The 16,233-nt window shown below is 35.6% G+C and overlaps 1 protein-coding gene across 1 annotated transcript in view; it reads left to right on the top strand.

Moving 5' to 3' along the window:
* COG5 (component of oligomeric golgi complex 5) overlaps nucleotides 1-16,233 on the top strand; it is a 283,477-nt gene that overhangs the window by 122,451 nt on the left and 144,793 nt on the right. Inside the window, exon 7 of the mRNA XM_060108035.1 lies at nucleotides 15,284-15,414. Coding sequence (XP_059964018.1) covers nucleotides 15,284-15,414 — 131 coding nt within the window. The remainder of the gene's footprint in view (nucleotides 1-15,283; nucleotides 15,415-16,233) is intronic.

The following is a 16,233-nucleotide window of genomic DNA, read 5'->3' as shown; positions in this document are numbered from 1 at the left end:
GCTGTGGAGCACAGGCTTCGGACGCGCAGGCTTAGCGGCCATGGCTCATGGGCCTAGCCGCTCCGTGGCATGTGGGATCTTCCCAGACCAGGGCACGAACCCGTCTCCCCTGCATCGGCAGGTGGACTCTCAACCACTGCGCCACCAAGGAAGCCCTATTTTTAGTTTTTTAAGGAACCTCCATACTATTTTCCTTAGTGGTTGCACCAACTTACCTTCCCACGAATGATTTATGAGGGTTCCCTTTTCTCCACATCCTCTCCAGCATTTATTATTTGTAGACTTTTTGACGATAGCCATTCTGACTGGTGTGAGGTGATACCTCATCACAGTTTTGATTTGCATTTCTCAAATAATGAGTGATGTTGAGCATCTTTCATCTGCCTGTTGGCCATCTGTATGTCTTCTTTGGAGAAACGTCTCTTTAGGTCTCCTGCCCATTTTTCAGTTGGGTTGTATGATTTTTTTAGATATTGAGTTGTATGAGCTGTTAGTATATTTTGGATATGAATCCTTTGTCAGTTGCATAGTTTGCAGGGATTTTCTTCCGGTCCGTAAGTTGTCTTTTTATTTTGTTTCCTTTGCTGTACAAAAGCTTTTAGGTTTGACTAGGTCCCGTTTGTTTAAGTTTTATTGTATTTCTTTTGCCTTGGGGGACTGACGTACGAAAATATTGCTATGATTTATGTCAGAGAATATCTTGCCTATGTTTTCTGTTCTTTTCTAGGAGTTTTATAGAGTCATGTCTTACATTTAGGTCTTTAAACCATTTTGAGTATATTTTTGTATATGGTGTGAGGGAATGTTCTAATTGATTTACATGTAGCTGTCCAGCTTTGCCAGCACCACTTGTTGAAGAGACTCTTCTCTGTTGAATATTTTTCTTCTTTTGTCATAGATAAATTAACTGTGGGTGTGTGGGTTTATTTCTGGGCTCTGTATTCCATTGCTTTGTTCTATGTGTCTGTTTTTGTGCCAGTACCATGCTGTTTGATCCTGTAGCTTTGCAGTATAGTCTGAAGTCTGGAAGTGTTATTCCACCCTTTGTTCTTTTTTCTCAGGATTGCTTTGCAAGTCTGGGCCTTCTGTGGTTCCATATAAATTTTAGGATTATTTGTTCTAGTTCTGTAAAAAATATGTCCTGGTTATCTTGGTGGGGATTGCATTAAATCTGTAGATTGCCTTGTGTAGTATGGCCATTTTTAACAATATTAATTCTTCCAATCCAAGAGCATGGGATATTTTCCCATTTTTTAGAATCATCTTCAGTTTCCTTTATCAGTGCTTTATAGTTTTCAGTGTATGGGTCTTTCACTTCTTTGGTAAAGTTTATTCCTAGGATTTTTTTTTCACAATTTTAAATGGGTGTGTTTTTTAACTTTCACTTTCTGATATTTCAGTTTTAGTGTATAGAAACGCAACAGATTTCTGTATACTAATCTTGTATTCTGCTACCTTGGTGAGTTCATTTATTAGTTCTGACAGGTTTTGTGTGGAGACTTTAGAGTTCTCTATATACAATATCACGTCATCTGCAAGTAGTAACAGTTTTACTTCTTCCTTTCCAATTTGGATTCCTTTTATTTGTTTTCTCTGATTTCTGTGGCTAGGACTTCCAATACTATGTTGAATAGAAGAAGTGAGAATAGACGTCTTTGTCTTGTTCCTGAATTTAGCAGGAAGGCTTCCAGCTTTTCACCATTGAGTATTATGTTGGCTGTGGGTTGGTTGTAAATGACCTTTACTCTGCTGAGATATGTTGCCTTTCTTCCCACTTTGGTGAATGTTTTTATCATGAATGGATGTTGATTTTTGTCAAATGCTTTTCCTGCTTCTATTGAGATGATCATTTGGTTTTTGTCTTTTTGTTAATGTTGTGAATCACCCTGATTTGCATATGGTGAACATTCTTGTCACCCTGGAATAAATACAACTTGATTATGGTGTATGATCCTTTTTATGTATTGTTGGATTTGGTTTGCCAATATTTTGTTGAGGATTTTTGCATCTATATCCATCAGAGATACAGGCCTGTGATTTTATTTTTTTGGAATGTCTTTGTCTGGTTTTGGTATCAGGGTGATGGTGGCCTCAGTAACTTTGGGAGTGTTCCCTCCTTTCAATTTTTTGGAATAGTTTTGAGAAGGATAGGTATAAGTTCTTATTTAAATGTTTGATAGAATTCCCCAGTGAAGCCATCCAGTCCTGGACTTTGTTTGCAGGGAGTTTGTTTGTTTGTTTGTTTTTACAGATTCTATCTCACTTTTAGTGATTGGTCTGTTCACATTATCTATTTCTTCTTGACTCAGTGTTGGCAGGCTGTATGTTTCTACAACCTTTCCATTTCTTCCAGCTTGTCCAATTTGTTGGCATATAGCTGTTCATAGTATTCTCTTATGATATTTTGTATCAGTGGTATTAGTTGTTATTTTTCCTCTTTCTTATTTTGTTTATTTGGGTTCTCTCTCTTCTTAGTGAGCCTGGCTAGAGGTTTGTCAATTTTATTTATCTTTTCAAAAAACCAGCTTTTGTTTTTATTGATCTTTTCTACTCTCTTTATTTTTCACTTTAGCCATTTTAATTATGATACAGCTTGTTGTGAGTCTGTTTTTTTTTTGTTTTTTTTTAAAGAAGATGTTGGGGGTAGGAATTTATTAATTAATTTATTTTTGCTGTGTTGGGTCTTTGTTTCTGTGCGAGGGCTTTCTCTAGTTGTGGCAGGCGGGGTCCACTCTTCATCGCAGTGCGCAGGCCTCTCACTATCGCGGCCTCTCTTGTTGTGGAGCACAGGCTCCAGATGCGCAGGCTCAGTAGTTGTGGCTCACGGGCCTAGTTGCTCTACGGCATGTGGGATCCTCCCAGCCCAGGGCTCGAACCCGCGTCCCCTGCATTAGCAGGCAGACTCTCAACCACTGCGCCACCAGGGAAGCCCTGTGAGTCTGTTTTGACTCATCTTGTTTGGGACCTTCTGCGCTTCCTGTACCTAGATATCTGTTTCCTTCTTTAGTGTTGGGATGTTTCCAGCCACAATTTCTTTAAATACATTTTTGATCCTCCCTTCTTCTTCTGGAACCCCTGTTATGTGTAGCTTGGTATTTATGTCATCCCATAGATCTCACACATTGCTTTCTTTTTTTTTTTTTCCATTTGTGTTTCTGTCTGCTATTCTGACTGAGTGATTTCCATTGTTCTGTCTTACAGATCACTTAATTAATTAATTAATTAATTAATTAATTAATTAATTTGTCAGCACCATATGGCTTTAGGATCTTACTTCCCTGACCAGGGATTGAACCCCAAGGGCCATGGCAGTGAAAGTGCTGTGTCCTAACCACTGGACCACCAGGGAATTCCCCACTTATTTGTTCTTTTATGTCATTTATTTGGCCGTTCATTACCTCTAGATTGCTTTTTATCTTGGAAGTTGAATTATCTATCTTTGATAGTTTCATCTTTGTAGTTTCTGGTTCCTTGTTACAGTGATCTGCGTTTCCGTCGATAATCTTTCTTAATTCAGTTAGCATTTTTATTACCACCTTTTTGAACTCATGGTCTTGTAGACTGGCGAGCTCTGTTTTATTATCTGTTCTTTCAGGGTATTTCTCTTACTCTTTTAATTGGGAGTAGTTCCTTTGCCTTTTCATTTTACTTTCTGTCTCAGTGAATTTAGGAGAAACAGTTATCTATCGTGGTCTTGAAGAGGTGTTTTTATGAGGGAGCTTTCTGTGTAGACGTGTATGTCCAGTGTCTTTGGTGCGAGGGCTAGTTTTGATAGGGACACCAGTCATGTCCTTCCTCAAGGTGTGCTGGTTGTTATCACCTTGATAGGGAAGGGGTGTGGTTGATGTTAGGGGATCTAAAACCTGTGACGTGGGATGTCCCCTCTGCTTTTCGGCTCTCATCATCCTGTCAGGTGCAGGGTCTGCTTCCCAGTGGTTGGAGTAGAAGCCCTGAGAAGCAGGCTCGATCATGTTCCTTTCCCCTTTAGTCCCTGTCCTGCCCCAAAGGAGCAAGTGAAGCAAGTAAAGCCCTTTCACTCACGGAGAACCTAAGTACCACCTGTGTAGGTGTCTGTGGCTCTGTTCACATGCAGCCCACGTTCGCATCCCTTCCCCTGTTGTATTTGTCCCAGATCTAGTTCAAGCCTTTGGTGTGGAGTGGGCAGGGCTGGAGAGTTCTCTAGGCTGGGACTGGGGTTTCAGGCCTTGTGACTGCAGGCATTGAGGTGGCTATGCTGCTGCCAGAGATCTAGATTGCCTCGGTGGCTGTCTTCTCCCAAGACCTGTCTGCCCCAGATCCCGTGCTAAGCTGCAGTGTGGAGTGTGGTGGGGACTAGAGCATTCACTCTGGTGGGAGATGAACCATGGCATGTTCGCAGCACCACCTGAGCGTGCATTGACCGTAGCCACCACCCGCTCCACCTGGATCACATCCTAGGCTCCCCCACCGGCCCTACCTCCTGTCTGTGTGTAGCTAGACCAGGTGTTTTCCCAGGGCCCGGTTGGCTGAGATCTTGTACCAAGCTGTGGTGTGGTAGGGCTGAGGTGTTTGCCTCGTCCGGATTAGGGGGTGTGGCAAGGCAGCAGCCTCCAGTGCAAGGCTCTCTCTGTCCTGACTCTTGGCAAGCCATCATGTGCGTGCTCCTTTTGAGTAGAGTCTAGGCATCTCCAGCCCTTCATCCGTCCCAGGGACCTCCCAGCAGCCAAGGGGGGTTGTCCTCCTCTGTGCAGGACCTTGGGACTCTGATTCCCAGATTGTGGCCTGTCCTGCTTGCTCCCCAGGGTGGGTGAGTGCCTGTGTGGACCTTTTCTTCCTCTCAGATCCCTCTCACGGGTGGGAGTCTCAACCCTATGCCTTTTTCTGTCCTACCCAGTTACGTGGAGATCTTTCTTGCAGCTTCGGTGGTATAGGAGTTCTTTTGCCAGTTTCCACTTAGTCTTCTGTGAGAATTGTTCCACCTGTATAGTATTTTTGCTATGTTTTTGCAGGGGTGGTGGTGAGCTACACGTCCTCCTATTCCACCATCTTTATAATAATCCAGCTTTATATATCTTTTTCTGTCTTTTCCCTTTTAACTTATTTGTGTCTTCATGTTTTTCATGAGTTTTTTAATAAGCTATCTATAGTCCTTTTTTTAATCCAGTTTTATAATCTCTGCATCATATTTAGGCTGTTTAGGCAGTTTAGATTTCATTGCATTATTGATGTGATTATATTTAATGCTACCATCTAGCTATTTATATTCCGTTTGTATCGTCTTTTCATTGCTTCTCATTTTCTCTTCTGCTTTCTTTTGGAGTGTTTTTCATGACTACGGTTTACCTCATTTGTTGGCTTATTAGCTGTAAAGCTGTTTGTGTTATGTTTATTTGTTACTTTAAGTTTTTATAATAAACATCTTTAAATTATCAAAGTTTATTTTCCATGTATTCTAAGAGGAAACTCCTTTTGGTCATGATGTATTATTATTTTTATATATTACTAGATCCTATTTACTAAAATTTGGTGAGGATTTTTGCATCTGTGCTTTTACAGGAGATGGTTCTGTAGTTTTGTATGTTTGCTAATGTCTTTGTTTTTTTAGTAGGTAATCAGATTTGCTAATATTTTGAGAATTTCTGTGTCTATGCTCTTGAGAGAGAATGTTTGTAGCTGTTTTTTTTTTTTTTGATCCAGTTTTGAGAAGTGTTCCTTCTTCCATTGTGTAGTATTGGATTGCTTCTTTTTTCCATGATAGTGAGACCATCTGAGTTTGTAGATTTCTACTTCAGAATGTTTTGAATTACAAATTCAATTTCTTTAATAGTTATATTTTCAGATCATCTTGTATGAGTTCTGATAATTTCTTCTAAGTTGTAGAGCTATTCAAAGTATTCCATTATACTTTTAATGCTGTGAGTTCTGTAGTGGTATCATGTTTTTCACTCCTGTAATTGGTAATTTGTCTCCTATGCTTTTTTTCTTTCTTGGTCTTTCTGGGGGTTTATTAATTTTATTGATACTTGTGAAGAGTCTACTTTTGGTTTGATTGGTTTTCTGTTATTTTTGTTTTCAATTTCATTGATTTTCTGATATCTTTTTTAGTCCCTTTCTTCAGCTTGTTTTGGGTTTATTTTGCTTTTTTTCTGGTTTCTTGAGGCAATAGCTTGCATTATTGAGACCTTTTTTTCCCTAATAACACATCTTTTTCTAAGAACGCATCTAGTGTTATTAAATTTCTTCCAACTCCTGCCTTGGTTGAATCCCACAGATTTCGATGTTGTTTTTTCATCTTCGCTCAGTTCAATATTTCTAAAAAAATTTCCTTCGAGATCTTTTGTGATCCACTGATTATTTGGAAATGCGTTGTTTAATTTTGAAATGTTTAGAAAATTTATAGGTATTTTTCTATTGCTGATTCTTAGTTTGATTCTATTGTGATCAGTTGAATTGTATGATTTCATTTACTTTAAATGTAAGATGTTTGTTTTGTGACCTAGGACATCCTCTGTCTTGGTTAATGTTCCATGTGTAGTTGAACAGAATGTATATTCTGTTTTTGTTGGGTGGACAAGTAGTTTCCCTTGTTTTATGGCGGTCATTTTTTCTATTCCTTGTTGATTTTATCTAGTGCTTCTCAGTTGTTGAGGGAGGGGTATTGACTCTTACTTCTGGTTAGATAATGTTTGGAAGGTAGGCACTAAATATAACATCTGAAGTATCTTCCTGGAGGGGATAAAAAGGTTAGTTTTATATAAATCCATGTTTTAAAGGTATAATGTCATAGCAACAGCACCATGGTTAGAAAGTCAAGGGAAGGGGGAAAAAAAAAACAAAACCCAACTGTGCCCAAAGGAAAGAGAAAATACACTGTCTTCTTCTTTTTTTCTGTATTTATCTATGGCCCTGGGCAATTTTTTTGTGCTCGCTGGAAAAAAGAGTAAGACTTAGGAAAGGAAAACTAATCCCCTTTTTTATTTTTTTATTTTTTTTTTTTTTTTTTTTTTTTTTTTTTTTTTTGCTGTACGCGGGCCTCTCACTGCTGTGGCCTCTCCCGTTGCGGAGCACAGGATCCGGACACACAGGCTCCGCGGCCATGGCTCACGGGCCCAGCCGCTCCGCGGCATGTGGGATCTTCCGGGATCGGGGCACGAACCCGTGTCCCCTGCATCGGCAGGCGGACTCTCAACCACTGCGCCACCAGGGAAGCCCCCCTTTTTTAATAGTAAGGTTTTTCCCCACCCTAAAGTGAGAGTCAGAAAAAAAAATAAGGCTTTTGATGCTAAATTTTCACAAAGCTTTGAAGAACAAGCTCAGCATGCCCTGAGACTTTGGACTTGAAGTATAAAGATTTCACTCAAAGGTGTTTACTTAAGCCTGAGGCTTATTTTGTGCATAGTTTAAGCAGTAGTATCAACTAAGGATTGGTTAGAAAAGTACAAATTTTACCTTTATGTTTTTTGGTTTTTTTTTTTTTTTTGTAATACTGAACTTCTAAAGATTATGTTTTTCAAGGCCCTTTTCCCTTCCTCCCTCCATTAAAAAGGGGGGGGTTAGTAACTAATACCCCATTTATGAAAATAAGAAACTACTTATATGCTTTTGGTGGTTTACAAAACTGTTCTTCATGCATATTATCTCATTTGATCCATACAACCCTGTGTGATTTGTAACACAGGTTTTTTTATTCTTTACTTATGGAATCTCAGAAAGGTTAAGTGATTTTTCTCAGGTCATAAAATTGAGTAGAATGAAGTTCAGGTATTCTCATTCCTAACTCAGCCTTCTTTCTGTGATATTCTGCCTTTGAAAGGATATACCTGTTTTCTTGAATAGAATTGACTTTAAGTAAATGATATTTTTATTGATTTTATAAGTGCTCCAGTAATCATGTACTATTATATTTTACATAAGGATAAATTTCAAAGATTATTAGAAAGCTTTAATAGATTTTCAAACGTTGACTTAATCCTGAATTTTCTCTTACACGAACTTGTTTTTTAATGTCCATTTGATTAGTTACCCACTGATAACTATAAATTCTTTATATGTTTTTAATGGTAATACCTTTATGTGTTTAATTTACTTCAAATTATTTTTATTCTTTTTCTGATTTTATTTTTATTTTTTCATTAGAAGATGTTAGAAAATGTATATATTAGTAGTTGTGAAATTTGTCTTATAGTTTGTTTGGTTAAGGAATTATTTTCCCCCTTAGTGGGAATAAGTATTTTATATTGTTTAAATTTTTTTTTCTATAATTGGTTTTATATATTGTGAGATGCTTTTTAAAAATAATTTTTCCTATTTGTTCAGTTATATTTTGGTTATTATATATTAAAATCTTACCCCTTTCTTGGGGTTTTTGACTTCTACTTTTTCTCTAACTTTATGTGTTTTCTAAGGTTTCTTTAGTGAAACAGTTCTTTTTTTTTATGAGCAGGGAGGGGAATTTTTAAAGTAACCCTATCTTAGACTTAGACATTTGTTACAAATAACAAATAAGTATTCTGTGATGATGATGATGTTGTTGTTTTTATGATGATGGTGATGATGATACCTTCAGTAACTGGACACTTAGATCTCCTTGATTGGGTGAATTAATTTTATCAGTATTGTAACCCTGCAGCATCCATGTTGTTTGGTGATGTTTTGTGGTGGTGGTTTGTTTTGTCTTCATTTACTTTTGTTATTGAGCTCATATTGTCTAGGAACTGTGTTTTTATAAAACATATGATAAGGTGGCAAGGAAGATTGGTGTTGCAGAACAAGTTAAAATGTAGTCGTTGTGATAAGCCCTGATCTTACATATTATTTATTTTGATTTAAGGTAAACTTTTTGTTGAATGGATTCTACAGTGACAGCTTTGCTCTCCAGATTATTATTCATCAGTTTGCCAGATAACCCTTTATAAATCACAGACTTACATTTTGCTATTTGCTTTTGTAAAAGACAGGCTTTAGTCTGAAGTTTCTAAATAGTCAGGGCTGTGTAGAAAAATTAGATGTGGAGCTTTTAGATAATATAATTGCATGACTGTATTCTGGAAATGGCCTTAGGAAGTAATGTATAAATAAATAACTAAAAATGAACAAACCAACAGACTGGGAAAATACTCATAGCAAATATGATAGGTAAACAGTGAATATTATCCTATAATTAATACAAAGTGATATAAAAATGATAGGGAGTAAAAATGATGTAGAGATTCTCAAAAGGAGATACAGATAGTAAAGGTTATTCAACCTCATCATTTAAAAATTCATGTCAGACCCTCAATAAGAACATACTTCTTCGAGCAGTGTATAAAATATTCAATACAGGAATAACATCCAGTGCTATCTATGGTTAAATAACTCCCATAGATTATTAGGAAAATGTTTAAAGTAGTATAGTCATTTTGAAAAGTAGTTTGATGATTTGTATCAATAAGCTTAAAATTGTTACTTTGATCTGGTAATTCTGCTTTGTTTCCCAAGGAAATAATTATAGATATTTAATCTTCTTATATGTATTTATGATAAATAATTATTCCATTTAGGCAGATGGTTAAGTAATTTTTGTTCATTTATTTGATGAAATACTGTTAAAAACAGATTTATAAGTACTATGATAGTATGGGTGAATGCTTATAACATTGTTAATAAAGAAGACATTGTAAATAAGTATAATTACAGATAAAAACATAAACAAAATAACTCGTGGGTAGTTTAAAAAGTAGGGTAAGAATTTAAAGGAATATAGTAGTTACAAACAAGATTTTGAGTATTTTAGGAATATCTGAAGGTTGCTTGAAATTTCTCTGAGGCACTTATCTGCATTGTGCTCTTTGCAAAGTTGGTGTGTAGGAGGGAGTCACTTTCTTCAGTGTAGCCAGCTGCCCAGTCCCTGTATGTCAATTTTTGCTTTTTCTGCTCTTTCTCACATAAATATCTAGGGGGAGGATATATGCTGTTTTGGTACTACTTGAGAATTTGAAGATTCACAAATTTGTCAGACATATTCACATATATTCCAATAATCCACTTGGCAGTTGTTGCCTCTGTGTTGTGGGTTATATAATTTCCCTTCTTTGAAGTATTTTTCTGATTTTCAAAAATGAGCATGATATTTTTAAAAGGAAAAGAAAAGCCTTTATTCAGTTACCAGTTAATAATCCTAGCATGAAACTCTTTTTCATTAGACAGTGTATTCTGTTTTTCCTACAGGGGCTCATATGCCATTAATCCCATCTAGCGTTTGTACTTCTTATCTCTAGAAGATCGATTTGTGCCTTACTTTATTACCCATGTCTTTACTAACATGTTTCATCTTTTCTGTTTTGAACACGTGAAATACTGTTATAACTCTTGTAGTGTCCTTGTTTATAATACTGTAATCTGTGCCATTGGCTCATACTTATTTAATATTTAATGGAAAAATATAAAAATGCAGAAACATTTTTAACATGTGTAAACTACAAATACTACCTACGAAGTTCAAGTTTTAGAATATTATAAGCATGTTGTATTGCCTATCTCTATAACTTTTCTAAATGTTGTTATTGTTTGTATGTGTCCCTAAATAATATATTGTTTAATCATCCATGTCTTAATATAAATTACCTCTTGCTGTGTGTATTCTTCTGAAACTTGTTCTTCTTCCTTAACATTGTTATTGAGAGATGTCATTATTGATGTGTATACTTGTCATTGTTTTTACTCTTCTGTAGTAGTATTTTGAAGGAATATATTTTTGTTTATCTGTTCTCCAGTTGATGGTCATTTCAGTTATGTACAGCTTCGTTTTGTTTTTTACAGTGCTTTTATGAACATTCTTGTATACGTCTTCCAATATACAAATATTAGGATTTCTCTGAGTTATGTGCCTAGGAGTGGCATATTTTGGTCATAAGGATATTCATTTGAAATCTTATTAGATTATCCAAATTGATTTCCAAAGTGTTTTCTTCTCATTTACAATGTTTCTCTTTATATATATATATACACACACACACATACAACATATACCTAACATACACATATACATACATGTACACATATGTATATTTATATGTATGTATGTATTTACTGTTACAGTTAACATTGTAGAAAATATCTTTCCAAATATATTCACTTTTTTCTTCTTTTTAAATATTACTTATTTTAGAAACAGAATCATTGATTTAGAGGATACAAATTTTTTATTAGCTAGCCACCGTATTTTAATTTTTATATTATTATTTTGACTTCCCATGTAGTCTTTAATTTGGTTTTATTTGTTATGAAAGTATGTATGTATAACATATTCAAGTAGTTATCCAAAGTTTATTATTAAAAATAGCAAGTCCCTGCCCTTTTTTCTGCCCCGTTTACTTTTCCCTAGAGGCCACCATTTTCACCATTTTTGCTGATTCTTCTGATATTTACCTCCATAGCTCTAAATCACCTGCCTGTATTTCCAATTCGTAATTTTTTTTTTTTTTTTTTGCGGTATGCGGGCCTCTCACTGTTGTGGCCTCTCCCGTTGCGGAGCACAGGCTCCGGATGCGCAGGCCCAGCGGCCATGGCTCACGGGCCCAGCCGCTCCGCGGCACATGGGATCCTCCCAGACCGGGGCACGAACCCGTATCCCCTGCATCGGCAGGCGGACTCTCAACCACTGCGCCACCAGGGAGGCCCTCCAATTCGTAATTTTTAACTTCTTTGGCTTCCCACTTTGAAGCATGAAGATTTAGCCTCCTTCATTTCTTCCAACTTCCAGCACCATCCCAACTTCACACCTGTACTCTTCCCTCATCTCTTTTATCCCAAATAAATAATGTAGTGCTAACATTATTGTGAAAAGTAAATGCATAGCTGAGTCACTTAGCACACTATAATTACTCTTCTTTTTTTTTTTTTTTTTTTTTTTTCTAAATAGAGAAGGATGCTAGTAAAGGAAGAGGCAGTGAGGATTTTGAAATCTTACGGGGAATTTGTATCACAAAGGAGGATTTGTGGAAGGAGATAACATTAGTCAACAGGAAGCCGTAGATTCCATGAATGGGAGAGGAATATGATGAGAACATTTATTCTGGTAGCCATGTGTAGTAACAACTAGAACATTGAAAGCCTATGAAAATGACTGGCATGTAATTTTTAAATTTAATTTAATTTATTTATTTATTTTATTTATTTATTTATTTATTTATTTATTTTTTTGTGGTACGCGGGCCTCTCACTGTTGTGGCCTCTCCTGTTGCGGAGCACAGGCTCCAGATGCACAGGCTCAGCGGCCATGGCTCATGGGCCCAGCCACTCCGCGGCATGTGGGATCTTCCCGGACCGGGGCACGAACCCGTGTTCCCTGCATCGGCAGGCGGACTCTCAACCACTGCGCCACCAGGGAAGCCCTAATTTATTTATTTTATTTTTAATAAATGTATGTATTTATTTTTGGCTGTGTTGGGCCTTCGTTGCTGCCCACGGGCTTTTCTCTAGTTGCGGCGAGCTGGGGCTACTCTTCGTTGCGGTGCACGGGCTTCTTATTGCAGTGGCTTCTCTTGTTGCGGAGCACAGGCTCTAGGCATGCGGGCTTCAGTAGCTGTGGCACACGGGCTTAGTTGCTCCGCGGCGTGTGGGATCTTCCCGGACTGGGGCTCGAACCCATGTCCACTGCATTGGCAGGCGATTCTCAACCACTGCACAACCAGGGAAGCCCATGTATTTTAGTTATAAATAATTTTTATGCCATTGAGGTTTAGTTTGAAGACTAAAGGACGAAAAAAGGGCAATCCTAGGAAATAATGCAGTAATCAATCACTGAGATCAAGTGACTGCTTGGGGCAAAGTGTAAGAAGTTTATTCTAAACTATTAGTAATTTGAGACCAGGACAGTGAAAGTGGGGGGAATCAGAATTTATTTTTTAGTATCTTAAATTTCAAAATGGAGTACATTTGACAAAAAAAAAAATTGTTTATCTTACCCATCCTCTTGAAAAAATTTTTTTAATTTTTAAATTTAATTGTATTAAACATTTTATTGGAGTATAGTTGATTTAGAGTGGTTCAGATGTACAGCATAGTGATTCAGTTATACACATACATATATATATATTCTTTTTCAGAATTTTTTCCATTATAGGTTATTACAAGATATTGAATGTAGTTTCCTGCACTATACAGTAGCATCTTTTTATCTACTTTATATACAGTAGTGTGTATCTGTTAATCCCAAATTCCTAATTTATCCCCCCACTTTTCCCTTTGGTAACCATAAGTTTGTTTTCTATGTCTGTGAGTCTATGTTTGTTTTGGAAATAAGTTCATTTGTATCTTTTTTTAAGATTCCACATATAAGTGATACCGTGTGATATTTGTCTTTCTCTGTGTGACTTACTTCACTTAGTATGATAATCTCTAGGTCCATCCATGTTACTGCAAATGGCATTATTTCTTTTTTATGGCTGAAATTGTTTATATATACCATATCTTCTTTATCCATTCATCTGTTGGACGTTTAGGTTGCTTCCATGTCTTGGCTATTGTAAATAATGCTTCTCTGAACATTGGGGTGCATCTATCTTTTAGACTTAGAGTTTTTTCCAGATATATGCCCAGGAGTGGGATTGCTGGGTCATATGGTGAATCTGTTTTTAGCTTTTTAAGTAATATCCATACGGTTCTTCATAGTGGCTGCACCAATTTACAGGGTGAACATAGCATTTACTCATTGATCATTACCACAACTTAGGTTAAACATAATTTTCTCAAAATTTTCTGAAAAGTAAAATTTAAAAATCAGATTAAAAAGATTTTCTCTGGATTATGATCCACCCTACATTTACATGATAGATTGGTGTATAAAGTACTTTGGTATTCATGAATTTATTTTGATTCTGATGATAAGAGTTATGTAGGGTACAAATTATAAATTATTGTCGTTTTACAGATGAAAAAATTGAGACTCAGTGAGGGTATATCACATGATTATGGTCACCTAGTGAGTAAATTATGAGGCTGAATGTAAACTCAAATGATTTAAAGGCATTTTCAGTACTCTTTCCACTGTAGAAAGCTGTAAGTCTCTTTAGATAGATACATTTAAAAATGCTTATGGTTGAAGGACAGTTGGCAATAACCACTGTTAGGTGCCCTTTACATTGTTTCCTTCTGTCCTCTAGTGTAGAACTAACTATACTGTGTGCAGTCAGCAGATATTTGAGTGCTAAGTGGTTAGTTAGCATTGTACTGGATGCTTTAATGTAGTTTCACCTAGGCAGTGCGTTGTGACCCAGCTGAAGAAAAATATGACAATGTGTAAGTGCTAGGGATATATTTTAAGACTTAAAATTTAAAAATTCTAATTAGAGAATATAGTGAAAAACACACTTGATATTCTGTTGAATAACTGGAAAACAGTCATCTTCTATCTAAATCATTTTTGTTTTTTAGAAACAATTTTTCTTGTTAAAATAGAAAATACGTATTTTAGAACTGTGTCTAAGATGCATAATGAAACCTTGACCTTCATTTGTAGCATTTTAGTTACCTCAGATATGTGTAAGATTAAGCCAATAAATAAATAAGTTTCTCAACATCTAAATGTGCAGAGACAACTGTTGTTAACTTCTTGGTGGATACCTTTTCACACTTATTGCTCTGTGTATATAATTCTCTAAGTAGAATATATATAATTCTATGAATAGAGTTATAATTCTGTAAACTAAATTCTATAATTCTACTTATAGAAAATAAAGTTTATAGAATTATATAGTATATAATCATATTTTATATGTAATTATATAAATGGAGTTAAGTTCTTTGTGTAATTTTTTTCATTCAGTCATATGAAAATCCTCCAATGGAAGTAAGTAAATTAGGTCTATTGTGTGATCATGTAAAGTGGTAGCGTGCTAAAGTTTTTTCATAATTAATTTATCATTGTCCAAGTGGTGGACATTTGTTTCAAAAGTTCTGTTATTATAGAATAATTTTTAAAACTGTCCTGCAACTTGAGAAATTTCTAAGATCATCAGGATCTTTATTTATATTAAATTTGGCACACTTTTGGTAACTTGTTGACATTACTTTGAATTTATAATAATCATAATTCTACTCTTGCTTTACCAACTCTGTAATGTTTGGAACTTTTTGCTCCAGAGTAAAGTTACTTATTAAGTAGAAAATGTTTGGGTAACTATGTTTTTTAAAATACAGATTTTGAAAGGGAATAGTGTTCAACAACAATTCTATAATATTTCAAAGAAGTTAGACATGATGTTTTAATACCTTGATATTTATTCAATATTGAAATATTTAAATGTGTGTATTTTTTTAATAGATTATCTTTCTCAAGGAATAGATCTTTCTGGAATAGAAGTAATAGAAAATGATCTACTTTTTGTTGCAAGAGCTCGACTTGAAGTGGAAAATCAAGCTAAGCGTCTCCTGGAGCAGGGTGTGGAGACTCAGGTAATACAAATAATGTCACTTTTTTAATGTGAAAAATGTGTCATAATACAGATGAACATTTGATTTTGTGTTGAAAAAAGTAATGTATATCCTTATTTTGTCACTGAAGAACTATGTCTACAATTTGAATTGGAGAGTAGGGCATAAAATAAGTACAAGGAAGATTTTAAAAATATATATTTTCTTAATTCTACTGAAAATGGATTCTAAGATTTCTAATGTATAATGTATATAATATGAAATATATTTTAATATAATGTGTATATGTAGATAGATAGTTAACAGATCTTGAGTAGGCTTCCTTTGTCCAAGCCACTGGTACTCATTTAAGCTTTTCAGCAACCCCGTAAGGATGGTATTACTGCTGTTTCCATTTTACAAATGGGGAAACTGAGAGCTTAAATAATTGGTCGAAGATCACACATCCAGTAAATTATGTAGTCTGGCAAACATTAAGTACTCTAACCCCAGAACCTTGCACCCTGAATATTCATTGTGCCAGAATTTTTTTCTTAGAGATTGACTTGAGATTTCTCCTAAGATATCATTTGCCTGATGCTTAATTTTCTGAATTACAAGAAACCTAGAGGTGTTGATGTAGTAGAATCAACAAATTAGATATAAATCTCAGTTTTTCTACATTTGTATTGCACCCAGATATTTTCTCCATTTGTACTGGACCCAAATACCATTATTAGTATCCATTTTAAAATTCATATTCTTTAAGCCAGGAATTTCATTTTGTGCATTTGTATTGGACAAAAAGGATTTTATAAATATTCAGTTCTTTAAGTAGTCTCTGAATCAGGAAGGTATTTA

This window comes from Mesoplodon densirostris, chromosome 9 (genome assembly GCF_025265405.1).
Source record: "Mesoplodon densirostris isolate mMesDen1 chromosome 9, mMesDen1 primary haplotype, whole genome shotgun sequence".
NCBI classification, from domain to species: Eukaryota; Metazoa; Chordata; class Mammalia; order Artiodactyla; family Ziphiidae; genus Mesoplodon; species Mesoplodon densirostris.
The sequence above is the reverse complement of the archived record's forward strand: the minus strand, read 5'-3'. Positions and strand labels throughout refer to the sequence as shown.